At 52.1% G+C, this 17581-nt stretch overlaps 5 protein-coding genes and 1 non-coding gene across 6 annotated transcripts; 2 read left to right on the forward strand and 4 right to left on the reverse strand.

Annotated features, from left to right (window-relative positions):
• The first annotated feature begins 1836 nt into the window (after positions 1-1836).
• QC761_115720 (uncharacterized protein) lies at positions 1837-3713 on the forward strand. Its single transcript, XM_062874842.1, has 2 exons — positions 1837-2973; positions 3035-3713. Exons 1-2 carry the CDS (start codon positions 2598-2600, stop codon positions 3508-3510), a joined length of 852 nt encoding a protein of 283 aa, XP_062738040.1. The 5' UTR covers positions 1837-2597; the 3' UTR covers positions 3511-3713.
• A 1264-nt stretch (positions 3714-4977) lies between these two features.
• On the reverse strand, positions 4978-8275 carry QC761_115730 (uncharacterized protein; the record flags this gene model as incomplete). Its single annotated transcript, XM_062874843.1, has 6 exons — positions 4978-5971; positions 5996-7122; positions 7430-7672; positions 7743-7868; positions 8040-8096; positions 8173-8275. 5 exons carry the CDS (start codon positions 8273-8275, stop codon positions 6422-6424), a joined length of 1230 nt encoding a protein of 409 aa, XP_062738041.1. The 3' UTR covers positions 4978-5971; positions 5996-6421.
• Positions 8276-8356: 81 nt separating this feature from the next.
• QC761_0017550 (uncharacterized protein) lies at positions 8357-9248 on the reverse strand (the record flags this gene model as incomplete). The annotated part of the gene is made up of 2 exons (XM_062872035.1): positions 8357-8369; positions 9031-9248. The coding sequence occupies 2 exons, from the start codon at positions 9246-9248 to the stop codon at positions 8357-8359; spliced, it is 231 nt and encodes a 76-aa protein (XP_062738042.1).
• Positions 9249-12636: 3388 nt separating this feature from the next.
• Positions 12637-14161, reverse strand: QC761_115750 (uncharacterized protein). The gene is made up of 2 exons (XM_062874844.1): positions 13855-14161; positions 12637-13802 (listed from the first exon to the last, which is right to left on the reverse strand). Exons 1-2 carry the CDS (start codon positions 14038-14040, stop codon positions 12930-12932), a joined length of 1059 nt encoding a protein of 352 aa, XP_062738043.1. The 5' UTR covers positions 14041-14161; the 3' UTR covers positions 12637-12929.
• A 614-nt stretch (positions 14162-14775) lies between these two features.
• Positions 14776-17191, reverse strand: QC761_0017570 (uncharacterized protein; the record flags this gene model as incomplete). Its single annotated transcript, XM_062872036.1, has 2 exons — positions 14776-15760; positions 16530-17191. The coding sequence occupies 2 exons, from the start codon at positions 17189-17191 to the stop codon at positions 14776-14778; spliced, it is 1647 nt and encodes a 548-aa protein (XP_062738044.1).
• On the forward strand, positions 16357-16466 carry QC761_0017580. The gene has a single exon. It is a non-coding gene; the product is annotated as a tRNA-Thr (tRNA).
• Positions 17192-17581: the final 390 nt, after the last annotated feature.

Below are 17581 nucleotides of genomic sequence, written 5' to 3' on the forward strand. Positions count from 1 at the left end.
AGGTATCTGGGTCCAACGCTCCCGGTGGCCGGTGGCAGAGCCATCTAACTACAGGGAAGACGGTTCCATTATCATGCTCATCAAGTCACCGGACCCGATTAGGATCTCGGCCGGTGAAGAATCACTAGGCGGTGCACGACGGATACGCGAGGGCCGTATACAGAACCGCAACCTCAATTCGCCGGCCCTTCGAGAGCCGCACAGTACGCCCAAAAGTGAAGGGCATTCAATCTCACAGCTGGTGCTTCCTAATCGCCAGCTTCTAGGACAGTGTGGCTTACTTGTGATGCAGGACAATGTCACCTTGCCCGAAGGCTGTTGCTCGCAGAGCCGGTCATCTGAAGTTTTGCTTGGACTGGCTGCTGATGTCCGGACATTGATGACACCTAGCCGCACCATTTTGGATGAGCCACCTCAGTCAAACCCCTCCTGCAAGGCACCGCACACCATCGGAACTCCTTCTTCCCATTGCTTACCTACTCCGCAGCTACTCGCTGGATATTCGAGGGCAACTGTGGAAATGCTGACAGCTAAGCAGCAGTATCGGCATAAACTTCTCTGGCAAAGCGCTAGTTAACCACCGTCATTGTTTGACCATGTTTGCGATCTTACTTTCGGGACTGACACGGTTTGCTTTGATCGTACGGTCATGCTCTCATGCTCATCTATACAGCCAAATTTCCAACAGCCCGGCCACACCTCACTGTCCCACCAAGTGTCTTTGAATGGGTCGCCTCTCTTCGAGTTCGCAAAACTACTGCAGCTCTATAGTTTCAGTGTCTTTTTTCGGCTCTCTGGCGTGTGTTTTCTTCCGGGTCGTAGCATCATCGCCCATGCGGCTGGGCTAGCGTCAAGCCACCCGCTGAGCTTCTTCATCGGATCCCGACTCGGAGGACGGAGGTTGGGGATGGAGATGTGCTTCTTTGGAATCTCGGAGGCCGCTGTTCCCTCAGCAATGGCACTGTTCCCCGCATTGATTTGTTTCTCTTGCTATCCTCTCTTGCGTACTTAAGTCTCAATTTGCGTAAGTTTGTCCAGTTGCTGGAAACTAGTTGTCCCGCCGTCACTTAACTGGATCTCCCGCTTCAAAGGTCCTGGAGAGCATAGCGTGCTTTTGCAAGTGCTGGTGATCAAGACTGCTGAGAGCGTATCGGTTCGTCTTTTAATTAGCCTGGAGGCTGTTTTTTCTTTTATTTAACTTAAACAAGGTTGCGCGTCCCCCTTTGGCTTGGGTCGTGGACCACTATTCGTAGCTCAAAGCAGCTGCAGGTCCTCCAGCGGGAACACGCGAACCAAAGCCGATGTACCGAGAGTTGCGTGGAATTCATTGACCAATATGGGCATGGCAATCTAAATGCTGGGCAATGCTATGTCTATGTAGTGCGGTGGTTTCTATTTCTAGCCGCTTCTTTTCCTTCTCTCTCGGGGTCTTGGAGGCTACGGTATGTTCTTGCAGGGGAAAATTCTTGCCAGATAGAGAAATACAACATCACTGGCATCATGCTGTGGTTTGTTGAACATACGCACGGGCATACCTGCCAAGGGTGATTGGCTTGTGTAGTATAGTTCATTCCTCCGACAATCTAGATCTGTTCGCTTTAGGGAACGGCGATCCTCACCAAAGACCGATGACGATTTGTCCTCCCTGTGAGGTGTGTCGGGTAAGGGGAAGCTTGAAACTTGATGACAAGAATTCAACGACATTCCCGCCAGCCGAGGCTGTCCAGTCACTTGTCGAGTCTTCGATCGAGGGAATACAGTTTCAATTGAGGCTAATTGAAAGCACAATACAAGTCCCCCCCACCCCCCACTTATCTTGTCCTTTATTTTCTTTGACGTCAACAAAAAAACACACAAGTCCCGTTTTCTTTGTTCAACTGTTGTAAAACCGTTTGAAGAAGATTGGGGCCAGGAATCGCTCCTTGGGACCCCGCAATTCATCCAGCCAATCGGGACTCGGGAGCCGCTCTTTCACCAAGCCAAGAGTCGCTGACATCAGCAGCAAGGGGACAAGGCCCGGGGGGGAGGGGTCAGCTAACCCCAACCCTCCGTTGAGCTGGGACCCCTCTCTTCGACGTGGTGAGTGGGGCAGCTGAGGTCCACTTCCTCCAACGGCCGAGCCGGGTCTTGTCATGGTCTCTTGGTCAGGGGTAGGGTTAACTTTGGACAGGGCCCTTTCCCAGACACGACGACCTGCGACGTTATCTGCTTCAAAAGTTATCGACGGCTTGTGTTTAGCTGCGTCTATGGTAGCCGTGGCCTGGGGGTTTATGTTTCATGATTTTCATCTTGGTTTTCTGTTGATTCCCTTTGGTAGGGCGATCTTGTTTCCTTCTGTTCTTCTTCAGGGGGTTTTCCTGAAGCGGTCGGTTTGTCGCGATCCCTGAAAATAAGCATTTGACGCGATTGATATCAAGACCGTGCTTTCCCCCTTTTTTGTTCCTCTTGACCTTGCAAAGTTGCAACCGTCATTTGCTTTTGGGTTTTCTTCGGTCGGTCTTTTTCTATTTTTCTAGGCATTCCGGAACTTTCCGTTTTAGCAAGACGACAGTCGGAATTGGGGGCATTCACAGCATTGCAAGGAGACACCAAGCAAGATGTTCTCCGGCCTGGCGCAAAAGGCAGCGTTCAAAAAAATCGGCTTGCCATCTGACACCTTCTCACAAATCACCAACGCCTTCAGCAATGACACCTCGTCATCAGCACAACCGTCCAGGCAACCAAACAAACTCAGAAAATCACCCCCAGACCCCAACAACACCGACAACAAATCCTGGTTCTCGGTTTCCTCCCTCCCACTGACCGTCCAACCCTGGCTCTCCCCACCACCACCCCCAGTCCCAGTTTCCAAACCCCCCAGAATAGGCGACCTAGCTCCCACGGACCCAGACCGCATCTTATCACCACAACTCGGCCCCTCAGGCGGAAACCGCAAGACAATCGTTGTCTTTCTCCGCTGCGTCGGTTGTGCCTGTAAGCTCCCCATTCGTCCCACCCCTCTTACAAAACAGCACATATCTAACCTCCCCCAAAGTCGCCCAACAAACATTCACCGACCTTCGCAACCTCTCCCTCAAACACCGCGATGTAGCCTTCCTAGCAGTATCCCACTCCTCCCCCGCCGCCACAGAGAAATGGGTTTCCCTCATCGGCGGCAAGGGCAACGTCAAGATCGTCTACGACCCCCAACGCAAGATCTACGCTAGCTGGGGCATGGGGACGGGTGGGTGGGGTTACTTGCTGAACGTGAACACGCAGGTGAACGGGTTCAAGACAAAGGGGTGGTTGGGAACGACTGTGGCGGCGAGTGTGGAGAGGACAGAGGGGTTTAGTTCGATGAAGAGGCTGGGGCAGGGGGGGGTGGAGGAGGGGATGAAGATGGGGAATAAGTGGCAGGAGGCTGGGGGGTGGGCGGTGGATGGGAGGGGGAGGGTGGTTTGGGGGGGGAAGCTTGCAAAGGCGGATGAGAGTTTGGGGTTGGAGGAGGGGGTGAGTTTGTTGAAGTTGTGATGATGGGAGGGGGTGAAAAGTAGGGTTTGTTATGATGTGATGATTTTGGGGGTTTAGTTTGGAGTTTAGGCGTTTGTGTATCGAATATTTGGGTGGGCATGGGATCTGAATACGACCAAGATCAGAACGGAGCTCAACAAGAGCTTGCTAAGCCCATGAAAATGTCATTCAACTCATTCCAATCCCTGAACTTTTGTTCCACCATCTCTGGAGACTTTTCTGCAATAAGACTCTAAAAGGGCTAGATCTCACCCCCATCCACTCCAGGCGCTTACTCACCCCTAGCCCAGCACCACCACGTTTCTCCTACCCTCTTTCTGCTTCTGATTGGCCAGTACGGCATATAAACGTCTATTGCAGAATGTATTGGCTGACATCTATCCGTACCTAACCTAAACCCTCAACATTTCCCACAGGGGCGAGGCTAGGCTGCACCTCGGCCACCACCACCAGCATCCATTGCGGAATCAATTCCGCTTGCAAGGCCAGATCACAACCGGCCTGGGAGTCAACTCGAGGCTATGTGCAGAGGACACAGTAAGGTTCGGCACGTCGTGGATGGAGCATGTGCCGCTGGGGAGGCAGGCAGGGCCACAAAAACAGACCGAGAGACCTACCGACTCGGCCGAGAGGGGCATGCAGAGTCCCTTACAGCGCCGTAGCTGTAAGGCTGTCAAGTTTCCGGTGTAAGGTTGATGCTTTCGGGTAAGGCAGAGATGTTCCCGCAAAGGAAAGGCAGGTTTGTGCGGCGATTGGTGGCTGGTTGGGAAAAGATCCCCTTGGATGAGTCACAAAACCCTGATCAAATTTGGGCATATTACATCAAAAGTCGATGCCCTTGCAACACCAACGCGAGATACGGTTGTCATCGTTCCTACTCAAAAGCAGGCAGTACTTTTTTACAAGCCTTGAGATGCTCCTCCTACCAAGGCAGAAAAGTACTAACCCCAAGATAAGGTGCATAATGTTTGCACCCTGGGCATCCAACACACACCCACCCGTGCCACAAACAACGTCATAATCACGCCGTGCAACATGTTCACCACATTTGAACCCTCCGCTCCCCGGAAACAACGGGTCTCGGTTTCGGGGGACGGAAAATCGGAAAGATTCAGCCCGGAACATCGTGTTATACGGCAGGCAGCCGAGACCACACCACCACCACCACCACCACCACCACCACCACCACCACCACCAACTCCCAAGAGGACTTACATCTTTTCCAAGCAGGCCCCCCGTCCCAGCCCCCGAAGAGGCAACTTTTGAATCAAACCTCACAAAAACAACCCGACCTTGAGACAAGAGCTTGGTTATTCACCTTCTACCACCACACCACCCCCTGTCCTTTTGCGCAGAACCGCTCCCGTAAGCACAATACGCACTGTCAAAAAATAGGAGGTTTGTTTACATCCCCCTCCCCGCCCCCCCCTTTACCACATCGTGTTTCCCCCCAAACACCAACAACATACTGAATCAAGTTGACAACCAACCAAGAAAATTGCATATTATTAAGTGTGTGGAAAGTACAAAGGTAGCTTGTAGTAAATAAAAAATGGAATCCCTTCCAGCCCCCTAAGTGATGCTGTCAGTGTGAAAAAAAAAACCCATGGTGATAATTTGCCAGATGCATAATCGCAACTCTCAACCCTCCAATCCCTCAAATGTTAAAAGCAATAATAACCCCGCACGACCAACCCCAGAAATGTATGTTGTTTCCTTCTCTTCGCCCCCCATCCAACACCCAAAAGGCCCGGGGAAAAAACACATGTCCTACTCCCTCAAACCTTGAGACCCGACCCTGAAAGAATTCACCCAAAAACAATCCACCAGTGTGTCCCCAATCCCAGTCTTCACCTCCATCCCGACATCCCACCCAGATATCTCCATCTCCTTGCCTATTAGCCACCATGCCAAATATACACCACCCACCCTTTTCTCACCCTCCACCACTCACTGCCCACTATGCCTTCAACCTCCTCCACACAACCTCACCACAAACAACACCAAAAGCCACACTCAAAAACAAACCCGCTTGCAATTCTCTCAAAGCCAACTATGATAATAACAAAGTAGCTAAGTTTTTTTTTCCCCTCAGGCATGTCTTTTCCCTCCATGCAAAAGCAAAAATAAAAGATGTAATAACCCCCCACTTTCCCTCAAGACTAGGAAAAACAAATCCCAAGAATAACACCACCGCCTTAACCTCCCACCAATCCCGACCCCCAATCCCCCCATGTGCATTTGTTCTTGTTCCTTCCTCCTCTTACCACCCTTCCAAATACCTACCCCCCCCCCAAAACCTCCCTCCTCTCTCGAAAACACCATGAACAAAAGGTAACAACAAGAGTAGCACACAAAGACGCCTCAGTGTAAAAAAAAAAAGTGAATAAGAGCCCACCAAAACCCCAACCAACCACCAACACACCACCAATGCAGAAAACAAAACAATACAAAACAAAAACAAAAAACAAAAAGACCCTCCAAACAAAAATCCCAATTTCCTCCTCTTTTTTTTTTTCCCCCACCTTCAAAACCCCACAATCAGCCTTCCACCAAACCCATCCATCATCCATCCCCCCTTGATGTTTGCTGTGCAACCAAAAGTTACACTTGACGCGCCTCCCGCCAGATTCCCATATAACAATGCCCAATTGCCCCACGCCAAGAACCATAAAACACCAAATGTCTTGATCTCCACCTTTTTTTAAAACCCATTTGACCAGCGAAAAAGCGCCTCATGATCGTACCCCCAATCCGCCGTCCTGTGTTATTGTTGTTGTAGTTGTAGTTGTTGTTGCTGTGCGTGTATAGCTGCACAAAAATCCCCGCCTAGACTGACTCCATCAGAAAAACCTAAATGTTGTGTTGGTTGCAGGGCAGTTTGTATGGAAAAAAATCTTCCACCACTTGATTAACCCCAGACGCTAGCCTGGGGCTTGCTATTGCCCCAACCACCACGACCGCCACCCCAGCCGCCCAGCCCAACATTCCCAGCAGTCTCAGCCGTGGCCGAGGCAGGAGCAAGGGCCGCCCCGTTATCCTCAGCACCCCCAACACTGTAACCTTGGCTCAAAGGCGAAGGCAACGGAGTCGTCGACCGTTTGTTCAAAGCCGGGTTCGACGGCGAACCGCCGCTCACCGAAGGGCGAGTCCCAATGGGAGCAACAGACCCCTGGCCGGGCTTGCCGCCCTGAGAGGCCTGGCGAGGCGGTGACCCTCCGGGAGAAGAAGCGCTGGTGCGAGTCGTTTGCTGAGCCAGAGGGGCGTCGTACATACCCTTTCCTCCACCGCCGGGGTTCGACTGAGGGCTCGAGTTGCTGTTGGCGCGTGCCTGGTCGTTGCCTCCGGCAGATGCAAGTCCCTGTCCGCCCTCCAAAGGACCCTGAGCGCTGGGATCAATCTGGCCCAAAGAAGCACGGCCGGAATCATACATGGAACCCCCGCCATAGAAGCCGCGAGCCTGGGGAGGAGGGGGGCCACCAGGAAATTCACCCTCGCCGTACAGTGCCTGGCGTTGTTGAGCAATAAGCTTCCGGCGCTCTTCCTCAGGCAGGCTGTTTGGGCTCAAGGTGCGGTCGGGCTTGTTAAACCCAGCAGGATCGACGATGGCAGCTAGAGGAAAAGTTGGCGTTAGCTTATAGTCTCCCAAAATGGATCTTGCCGGGAAGGAACAGTTAGAAAAAATAGGTGTAGACAGGGAGATCCGCCCAAAACATCCTCGTATACACAGTTTAGGAAGCACAGGACCATGTGGCGTCGAACCGCACTTGTGGCACAACAGAGTCTGGGAACAGAAGCGGATGAAGCCCGAAAAAGGTGTCAAGCGCTTCTATTTTGTTTTTTTCTGATTTTTTTTGTTTTGTCTTTGGTGTGATATGGTAGGAAGGTTTCTGATGCTATACAGAAGAGGGCGGCCTACTCCGGTTGTATTGCTGCTCCTGATGGTAATTACGAAGCTCACGCTCCCGCTGAGCAGCCATTCTCCTCTTGGCCTGCATCATCTGCTCCGCCTCGTTCGAGCCGCGCGAGGTCTGGTGCCGCTGCGATGCGTAGAAGTTCTGCAGGTTGGTCGGGTTCTGGTGAGGAGGACCGCCGCGGACATCACCAAAGTCGGCCACGGAGTGGGGACGGGATCCGGGGCCACCGCCGGGAGCACGGGGATCTGGATGATTCAAATGTCAGTGGGTCGGGGCTCATCAGCACTGGCCCGGCCAGCCCCAGACTATACTCACCGAAGCCTGGGTATCTCCTGGGTGCAGCAATCATGTTAGGAGGAACAAACTCACGACGACCACCCACGCCAGGCGCTCCATACATCTTCCCGCTCTTGAGCAGGTTGTCGATGGCACGGTCAACCTCTGCACAGCATCAATGTCAGTGGATATTGCCTCAAGCCCCTATTTACCATCAAACATTCCACCGTTTCCAGCCACAACAGCATGTTGTTCTTGTTGGATGGGTTGGGTTCGGATGTATTCGTGATGGTAAAGTATAAATCGGCCGTAGAAAAGTGCAGGTTTCAAACATACCCTCGAGCTGGTGGGAAAACGCCGCAGGCTCCTCGCGGGGGATGACCGAACTAGCACCTGCATGGGAGTTGTGTTGTCAGCAAAAGGAACGACGTCTATTAACAATCGAAGCCCAAAAGGGTGAGCGACATACCGGACCGCGCGGGAGGAGGGGTCTGGTGATCCCAGCCGCCACCGACCTGAGGAGGAGGAGCGGGGGGCCATTGCGATTGCGAATTCTCGTAGTATGCCGCCATGGTGTCGAGATGATGTTTTGATCAGAGGTTCTGGGCCCAAAGGTCGCAGCAAAACAAGCCGGAGAAAGTGACGGAGTCCGATCAGGGATTGACTCTGCAACGGTTTTCCAGTCAGTGTCAGTCAGAGATTAATATTTCGCAAGACCGTGTAAACAATCAAGAAACCAAGAAACAAGGTTCGGGAGGCGGGCGACGAGTTCCAAAAAAGTACACGAGTGCCCCAGCAGCCAAACACACACACACACACACACACACAAAAAAAAAAGAAGCTTCGGGCGTTGTTCCTTCGTCAAGGAGAAGGTGAAGCGCGACTTGCGCAGCTGTCGAGCCGTCAGGGTGAGAAAAATTCGATTGCCGCCCCCGACCGACGGTCGCTTCCTCTTTCGACTGATGGCCTTTGCCGTACAACCAGACACTCGCAACCCAGCACCGGTGACCAGTTGAGTGATCAGACACCACACAGAGCCAGACAGCGTGGACACACACACAACGCCTCAGGCCGCCCGCCAGCTCAGCCCAATCCCAAGGTAAGGCAGGTAGGAATAACCCACCCACCTCTCCTCACCGCATGACAAGTCAACTCGACAAACACAACACAGACAACACAAGGCACTCACCAGAGGAAAAAAAGTCAACTCGCACCTTTCGCTGAAAGGTCCCGGTGTGATTCAAAACTGTTGGCAAGTGGCAACAACACTCAACAGAGCCCCGAAGAGGAGGAGGAGAGGGAAAGAGAAAAAAAAGGTCGCACGCACCCCAACGCGCCAGGTAATTTTAGTCGCTGGCTGAGAGTGGAGGGTTGCGTTAGGATGAAAAGACCGGGGAGATGGAGGTTCTTGGGCCCCGGCGCAAAGGACAGCGGGACGTGGGTCGATCGGCCTGACGTGGGTGGCAGGGGCCTTGTCCAGTGATTATCCCCCTTTCCAGAGTATTTTATATCAATAGGTAGGTAGTTTGCTTGAGAAGCAGTCATCAAGCAGAAGGAATAGGAATGATTCCGCAGTTCTGCAAGCTGCCTGCTGGGATGGTCAGGCAGCTCAAAGGTCTGTATGTAGCATGTCACCTAACAAGGTACCTTACATGTCATGTCATCCACCACCTAAAGCTAGCCCAGGCCACTGCCTTCTTCAGCAAAATCTGCCCTGCCTTACAGGACTGACTGCTCAACAAACAAACTGGAAACTACTTTGGAGAGTATCCTTTGAGATGAAAGCTGGAGGGGCGCCACACGCTGGTTGTCACTTTCTGCAGAAGAACGCTAGCGATGTCCCGATGTCCAGGGTGGCCTGGGAAATGCTTCCACCATCGAAACGCGATAACGGAGAACGGAAATGACGACGATGAAAAAGTCACGCCAGTTTTCTTGAGCGAAACATCGGCAATGTCTATCAGTTGTAACCATGGTCACATACCGAGCTTTTCGTGATAGGGGTCGAATCCATGGGACTGGCCTCGGTGGCTCTCGGAAGGTTTGCACGCTTTGCAACCGAATTCCAATCCATCGAATCTTCAAGGCTCTCCCATCTGAGATCTGCCGAGAAGAGCATCCGCCGTTCGCCTCTCTTTTCTACTTTGATATCAACCTTGGGCACTGCGCACTCTTTCTTTCTTTCTCCTGCTTGATGGGCCCCCAATCATCTCCTGCTCCCACAAGCCTAATTTCATGTGAACCGAGAGGTGACACAAAGGCTGTTGCAACAAAGTGTCAAGAAGGTCCGTCATTGGCACGCCGAGGCTGATTTGAGAAATCGAGAGACGCATCAACTCCAATGAACCCGGGACCTTGGCCAAGCGGGTTCGGCACAAACCAAGGTGGGCACCCGATACCTCCCCGTGATAGCGTCACTGCTTCAGTCCCCGAAAAGGGAAGGCCGCACCGCGAATAGGGGAAGCCGGCGGTCGATGCCGTCCGGGAAGAGCTTTTGAAGAACTTTGTTGAAGAAGAACTTGCTGTCCCAAACCATGAGCCAATGGACGATCTGGCTTCGCAACACGATGAGCGCTGACAACATGACAGCCGGTATCAACCGTCGAAGTCCCCATCTCTTGCCATGCCTTGATGTTCTACAATCTAAAAATGTCCCAATTACCTAATAAATAGTCCGGGCGCGATTGCGAAATGCGATGTCATATGGTCCCCGTCTTCAACACTTCCCACTGTTCTCGTTCCCACTCTCGGGAAGGAGTTCCCAGCAGAGTGGTGAACGTTGCGGACCCTACTCTAGGAATGGCTCCCTAGCGCCTTCGCAGGGGTCTGTTTGGATCTTGGTAATCGGGTATGATTATAGGGGCCTGGAACTGCTACCTTCTTGTCTCCTATATTATGTCTGTCTCTTCGCCAGTCTGTATCCGGGCCTTTTTGTTATTGTTTTCGGCTTCTTCGGGTTCTGTACCGGAGCCATATTCAGTCTGTCTCTGCTCTGCTCTGCTCTGCATCGGCGTTAGGTTACAAAGGCGTTTCGAAAGCTTCAGACAGCGGCATGTGGACTTTTTTTATGCCGACTTTCAGGGAAACGTGTGGGGTTGAGTGAGGGGTAGTTCAGAGTTCGGACAAGATCGACCCGCCAGCTTTCCCTACCTTCAACTTCATTTGGAATGCTATACAGAGCGGCATCGGATTGACAGACTATGGAAGCCCTATCGACATGTACAGCCTGTCCGGAAGCTTTCTTACCCGGTACATCTCTGCAGTAGTCCTGCACTATGGACTGGCTAGGCTTGATATCTGACAAAAATGGCGATGGGCTCAAACAATAATCGCCTTCCATAACAGCAACTCAAAATCTATCAGTTGACAGCTGCAAGTTCATACCAACAACTTGAGCTTCCCAAAGCCGGGACTGACTAAGCTCGCCGGAATCTCCTGTGGCCTGGTTTGCCAATGCTACTGGGAGCTTGTCCGAAGGAGCTGTTGTGTTGGGATCTTTGACATCAGGTATCTAACCTCTGGAGGCAGACATTTGTAGAACAACCACACAGCCACTGCTGACATGACTCCCAACAAACTTCAACTTCCTCACCACAAACCGACCAGGCAGAAATCGTCTGTATGAACTGCTATGTTACGTAGAAGAATCCCGAGAATCCCTAGCGGGCCGATTTGAATTTTTCCCAAGGCGCGCTGTACGCGGCGGTTTTTTGAAACTCAGCAAGCTTTGCTGACAATTATCCAGGAAACGATGGCTGTGGCCAATATGCGCCAAGTTCACAATCGCCCAGGCAAACAGATGGTGTGAGGGGGGAATGCATCACTCGCATCTGTCGCACGACATGTGCATCACGGCCATAGAAAGTCATCACGTTCTATTGACCAATGTCGTGAAATGGTTTGACGACCCACCGCTCCATTCAACGCGCCAACTGTAGGCCCGAGTCCCGTTGTGGGATTCATCGTAACTGCCCACTCCAAGATGTTGAGGATAAGCGTGGGGTGTAGCTTTGGGGAAGACGAGAGACATTTCTACAGCGTTCTCAGACAATGCCGCCGTGGAATACTTAAGACATCACCAGACCGGCACAGCATATATTTCCCCCCAAGCTCGCCCAATGCCGTTGCGAAATCGAGCGGGTCTGACCACTCAGCATGCCGTCCTTTACTGCTATTTCGCTCATATCAGCAACGGGGGGACGGCCAGGTCACGGTTTCTTCGGCGTTTAGACGGTCTGGTTTGGGGCCTCATCGGCCACGCTCCCCGAGAGCGGAAGGTCATTCTTGCACAGTCAGCCTGGCTGCCTTCCAAAAGCTTCCGTGCAGATGGTTCTCTGCACGCCGTCAAACAAGGACTTGGAGCTCTTCTGCAGCAACCCCGCAGTGTCACATGCCTATTGGCTAGGTCGTCGATACGGACCGCTTTTGACGTTGTTGACTTTTGGCATCATATCGAAACGGATCAGTAACACTTGCCTCAAAGGCCGAGGACCGGCGTGGTCGCGTGGTCGCGTGGTCGGCTCTATATCTGGCATGTATGAGCTTTGCTCTGGTATTGCAAATCTTGAATCGTGATGGGCATCAACCACGAAGCTTCCCGTGTGCTTCTAGATGTATCCATGCTTCGGGATCGCATAGCCAACTCATCCGGAACTGGGACACATGAACACCTATGCTACTGCGTCCCAGTCATACCAGTTGTCGGGGCAGCACGACCTCGTCAGTTAACCTACTGTGCCCTGAACGTGGGTATACAACAGCCACATGGCATCGAAGTCCATGGTCGATGCCCGAGATGGTGTTTGATCTACATGATCTCCGTAAAACACCAGTCAAGGAAGCGGCGGCAACTGTCAATAGAGCAATACGACACGCAAATGTCTCCGGTCTCCCGGTTTCCATATCAGGCAAGTATGACAATGGCCAGCAAACAGCTCGTGTTCGTCTGGTGGGGGGTTGGAACTTTGGGGGCCAAGGTGACACAGATGGTTCCTGTCAAGGGCTGAAATTTTCTCCAGCCTTAATGTGAACGCCCAGGGCAGATAGGTAGATATAGACTCAAACCAGATGAGATAGTTGGTCTTGCCGGCCGGGCAAGAATCTCACCGAACCCCGGTTCACATACCAACAACGGAGCGGCCCGCCTCCCGGTCCCGGTCCCGCTCCGGACTTTGGAGAACACCAACCCCCTAGCATCACGCCACCAGACCACCACCACGCCCATCCTCACCCCTCCAACCCCGGAACAACCCCATACCCAACCCTCGAACACCCCTTTCCCCTCCCCACCTTCCTCACCCTCACCTCCCCGCACAGGTCCGTCCTTTCCACATGAGTCCCCCCACAGGGATACACCTCCGCCCCAACAATCCTCACAACCCTCCACCTCCCCCCGTCCGTGTTCTCCGGCTTTACCACCTCCCCATCCTTCCCCCTGGGTATCAACCTCTCCAACCCCTCCCGTCTGAAATCCTCCTCATCCCACCACTCAACCTCAACCGGCATCTTCGCGGCCAAAAGCTCGTTGACTTTCTCCTGGATTGGCTCCTTCCATTTAGAGTCTATCAACCCCCTAAACTCACACGCTGCCGAGTCCGGGAAATGCGAAGCCTTTAGCTCGTCAAAGTCTTCGATTTGGGACTCGAGGAGGTGCCGGACTGCGGAGCCGAGGACGTGACCGGCTGTGTGGAGGCGGGAATGGTAGTTTCTTAGGTTGGCGTTGATGGTTTGGGTGATTTGGTCTCCTGGGGTGAATAGTGGCTGTTCATCAGAGGGGGGGACAGAAGGGGCAAAAAAGCCTAGGTGGAGGACTTGTGAGGGGTTGGTGATTGAATGGCGGGCGGAGATGACGGAGAAGGCTACCGAAGGGGGGGAGGTGAGGGTTATGTGGCCTTCGTCTGAGGGCTGGCCACCTCCCTGCGGGTGGAAGATTGTTGAGGGGAAGGTGAGGACGAAGGCGTTGGTGGGGGGGGATTTGAAGAGGGATTGGTCAGGGGCGGGGAGAGAGGAAAAGGGGGTGATGGTGAGGAGGGTTGTTGTGTGGGTTGCGAGGGAGGCGTCGTGGTGGAAGAGGAGCTGGGTTGGTGGTGGTGGGGTGGACTGCAAAGGGGTGTTAGTGAGTTGGTGGAGGGGAGGATGAGGAGGGACTGACCATTCTGTAGGCCGATACCCTGAAAGAGCAGATCTGGAAGTGGTAGGTGGGTAAGTTGTGATGATATATTGATGTGATGTTTGAGATGGCTGCAAGCCGGTTTTTATTCACTGAAAGCGATGCGTACAGGGACCTGTGGCATTGAGATAAGAAAGCAAGTCTAGGCAGTCTACCACGCCCTTGCATTGACAAGGTGTGACGGTGTCGAATGCCCTGGAAGAGTAAAGTATCAGCCCTGGCAGGGTTTGGAGATGAACCAACAGAATATGACTTTGCAGGTATCGGAGATTTTGAGGTGGAAATAAACAAGGGAATATGCAGGAGTTTGAACGAGGATAACGGCGGACTGGAAGAACTTGTGTTCGGTGTGGGTTAGGGTTTGGTGAGGCAGGTCGGTTTCGGTGTTGGGTACCACGTCGTGAACAAAATGATAGAGATTACCTCCTTTAAAAGGCTTATGGGCTATATTCGAAGGCTTAATCATGAAATTCACATGAAATTTGTCTCTTGACGCCTAGTCGTTGTATTTAACATATGCTTATTCTCTTTCAACACCTCGTAACTACCTTATCTTGTAATACCTTCAACCATCATTCAAACATCTCTTCGTTGTATTCTCACGCTTGTTGGTTACATTTTAAAACCTATTCAAGAAGAATAAGGCCTTTTGACTGTCTTCAGAGGTCAAGCTATTAATGTAGATGTAAGAGTCTGTTTCTTGTCTTTAAAGACCTCATACCTATCTCTGTAGGTGTACTCACTCTCTTTGAAGCCATATCAATGATACTTTAAGCCCTTGACACAGTGTTCTATCGCAAGTTGGCATGGCTCCAAGATAGGATGAGGTGGAGCGAGACTGTGAAATTAAGACACAACTGAGGCTTCGCTATAGACCAACTATTCCAGTTCTCAAACTTCCAACTACTTCTCTTCCTCTTTCTCTAACACAAAATTCGCCACCCAAACATCCATCGCACAGGCGTGGGGAATAGTGTCATCACCGCACCGGCTCATCCTCCGCCTATCATCGAGAACCAGCTCTTGAGTAGCCGCGTTCAGCAGAGCCTGCACCAAACCCTCCTTCTTGGTGCCTTGCAGTCCCAGCTCATTGAACTGCTCCCTAAATTGGGTTGAACGAGCCCATGTGACATCGACAACTCCATCGATCAACTCTCCATCCGGCACCGTCTCCGCCTCCTTTTCCAACGCCCACCCCGTCTCCTCCATGGCCTTTTTTATCTTTGGAGGAGTGCCCAAAAACGTCACGTGGCCCGTGGTGTCCACGCCCTTCTTCTGCCTCTCCTCCCCGACTGCAGCCATCGCAAGCGCGGCGAACACATGCGACCGTGCATACTTGTTCGTGGCACGTAGCGCATACTCGACAACAAAAACCCTCTTCACCCTCCCCTTCAACTTCTCAAGTGTGTTCTTCAGGACGTCCACCGAGTCCAAGTACCAGACGGAATGGAAAAACACCGCCACATCCCACTTCTTGTCCTTGTCGTCTCCGTCGTCGAGGTACTTGATCGCGTCCGCATTGTGGAAGGTGACCGTGTTGGGATTCCGTTGAGACACGGCGTGCTGATGATCACCCAGAGTCCACGGAGAGGGGTAGAAGTTTTCGGTATCTTGCACGTACCGCTCCAGCGAGCACACATACGAGTCAGGTGCAGGATCGAGAGCGTCAATGTGACCATTCCGAGACTTGATGTGTTGTGCTAAACAGTCCGTGACGGCGCCCATGCCGCAGCCTATTTCCAATATTTGGAGTGTGTTCTTGGGTAAGTAGTTAAGCATTTCGTAGACGTGCGTGGCTTGGGTTGAGTGCTGGTACCACGAGAGGTAGGGAGTCTGATAGCGGAGCCTGAAGGCATATCTGGATTTAGAGCTCGAAGCATCGCTCATACTGCAGAGTGGTATTGAGTGAGTAGCCAAAAGACAATGATGGGAATGATGGGAGTGATGATAATGATGATAATGATGATGGTGATGATGATGATGATGTTGTTGTTGTTGTTGTTGTTGTTGTTGTTGTTACAATTGTGGGAAGAGGAGGAAGCAGGAATTAAGACCTGGTGCTCTTTCTTTCTCTCCTTCCTTACTCCTTAGGTCCTGCTTTCAGCATGCGGCAGTGGCTGGGCGATTTGGAGGTGACAGTGTGAGGGAAGTGACCGTGTGAGAAAAGCGAGAACCGATGGTTAAGTTCAGCTACGCATAACAACCACGGCAAAAGTCGAAAGGTTCAAAAGACAGTCAATACGCCTTCGAAGATATCGCAGTCTCTGTATTTGTCCACAGCGTGTGATGGGGCCAGATCTGGAATGCGGACAGGGGAACTGACATTCAAACGTTGTGTGGTTTATGCTTCAATGTGGTGAATGCGGCGTCGGTAGCGTCCCTGGAGCACGTCGATGTTATTAACGCCATCTCTATTTCCTGTCCACATCGGGCCTCATAAGTGCTCATCCACACCCCCAATACACACTTAACCTCCCAAATCCAGCCCGCTTGGCTCAGTGGTAGAGCGTGTCACTAGTATAAAGTCAAACCCACCTTGTCTTCAACACACAAGGACAATGACAAGGTCATCAGTTCGATTCTGATAGTGGGCAAATCACCTTTTTGTTTTCTACTCCCTTTCCTACACCCTTCCTTTTTCACCAACCATCACTCACTATTCCTTCGCATCCAAAACCTCCCCAACGCCTTTCACATTGCTGACAAGATCAACCCCCGACCCCACCGCCTCAGCCGTCACCCTCGCCGGTATAACCCCGCTCTCATCTTCAAACCCACCCGCCTGCCGTTCAGCAAGCTTCTCAACCTCTTCGTCTTGCTCCTCGGCAGGGATATACCACCTCAACACCCCCTCCACATAACTGCTCGGCACCCCCTCCCTCAGCGCATCATCAATCCCCCTGTTCATCCTAACAATATACTCCTCTCTCGGTTTAAACCCCCCCTTGTCCCTCTCAAAGTCAATGTAAACTAACGCCTCCCTTTCCTCCCCCTTTCCCTGTTTGTCCCCATCCCGTTCCCAAAACTCGATCTTTAGTTCCCTTTTCTCATAGGCGTAGGGGACTCCCTCGTTGATATCCAGCATCTCTTCGTCTTCGGGTGTGAGGGCGTAGATCAACCCCCAGACTTCAGAAGGGGGCGAGGGTGTCGGGACTTGGGCGATGTTGGCGTAGCCGCGCGAGTTGATGAACCATTTGTGCTGGTGGAGACGTCCTATCCCTAGGTAAGGGGAGGAGGGGCAGCGGCGGGACATTTGGTCCAGCCAGAGGTTGGAGCCGTAGCCAAAGTAGAGTTTGTGGGGGGCGGTTGTTGTCGACATAGTTGTTTTGTTTGGGGGATGATACTAATGGGTGTGGTGAGGGGGTGTTAATCTGGTCCTCTTGAGTCGAGGGCTGTGGGTAGGTATGGAGTGAGTCCGTTAGAATGAGTGTAATGAAACAGCAGTAATGGGTAACGTGAAATTTCAGCTCATTTTCTTTGAAATCTGCAAGTGAGTAACAGCTCAAGGTGAAAGGAATAAGCGGGGTTTATTAATGCGCAATAGATATTGGAGGCGGATTGCCCGTTTGCCAATCATTTATACCCTAACCCTGGCACTTACACCCCTTCGACAGCCCCTTTTCTGTAAATCTTGAACCCCTGAGTAAGAACAGCCAAGAGTTCCACGAGGAGCTCAAACGAAGAGAATATACATCAGCAGCACCGAGAT

Source organism: Podospora bellae-mahoneyi (assembly GCF_035222275.1).
Source record: "Podospora bellae-mahoneyi strain CBS 112042 chromosome 1 map unlocalized CBS112042p_1, whole genome shotgun sequence".
In the NCBI taxonomy this organism is placed as follows: Eukaryota; Fungi; Ascomycota; class Sordariomycetes; order Sordariales; family Podosporaceae; genus Podospora; species Podospora bellae-mahoneyi.

Excerpts from the sequence above, each read along its gene's own strand:
- QC761_115720 (XM_062874842.1), top strand. The coding sequence starts at position 2,598 with ATGTTCTCCGGCCTGGCGCAAAAGGCAGCGTTCAAAAAAATCGGCTTG. Across the intron at positions 2,974-3,034 it reads CCGCTGCGTCGGTTGTGCCT|TCGCCCAACAAACATTCACC; the intron begins GTAAGCTCCCCA and ends CCTCCCCCAAAG.
- QC761_115750 (XM_062874844.1), bottom strand. The coding sequence starts at position 14,040 with ATGCAAGGGCGTGGTAGACTGCCTAGACTTGCTTTCTTATCTCAATGC. Across the intron at positions 13,803-13,854 it reads GGGTATCGGCCTACAGAATG|TCCACCCCACCACCACCAAC; the intron begins GTCAGTCCCTCC and ends ACCCCTTTGCAG.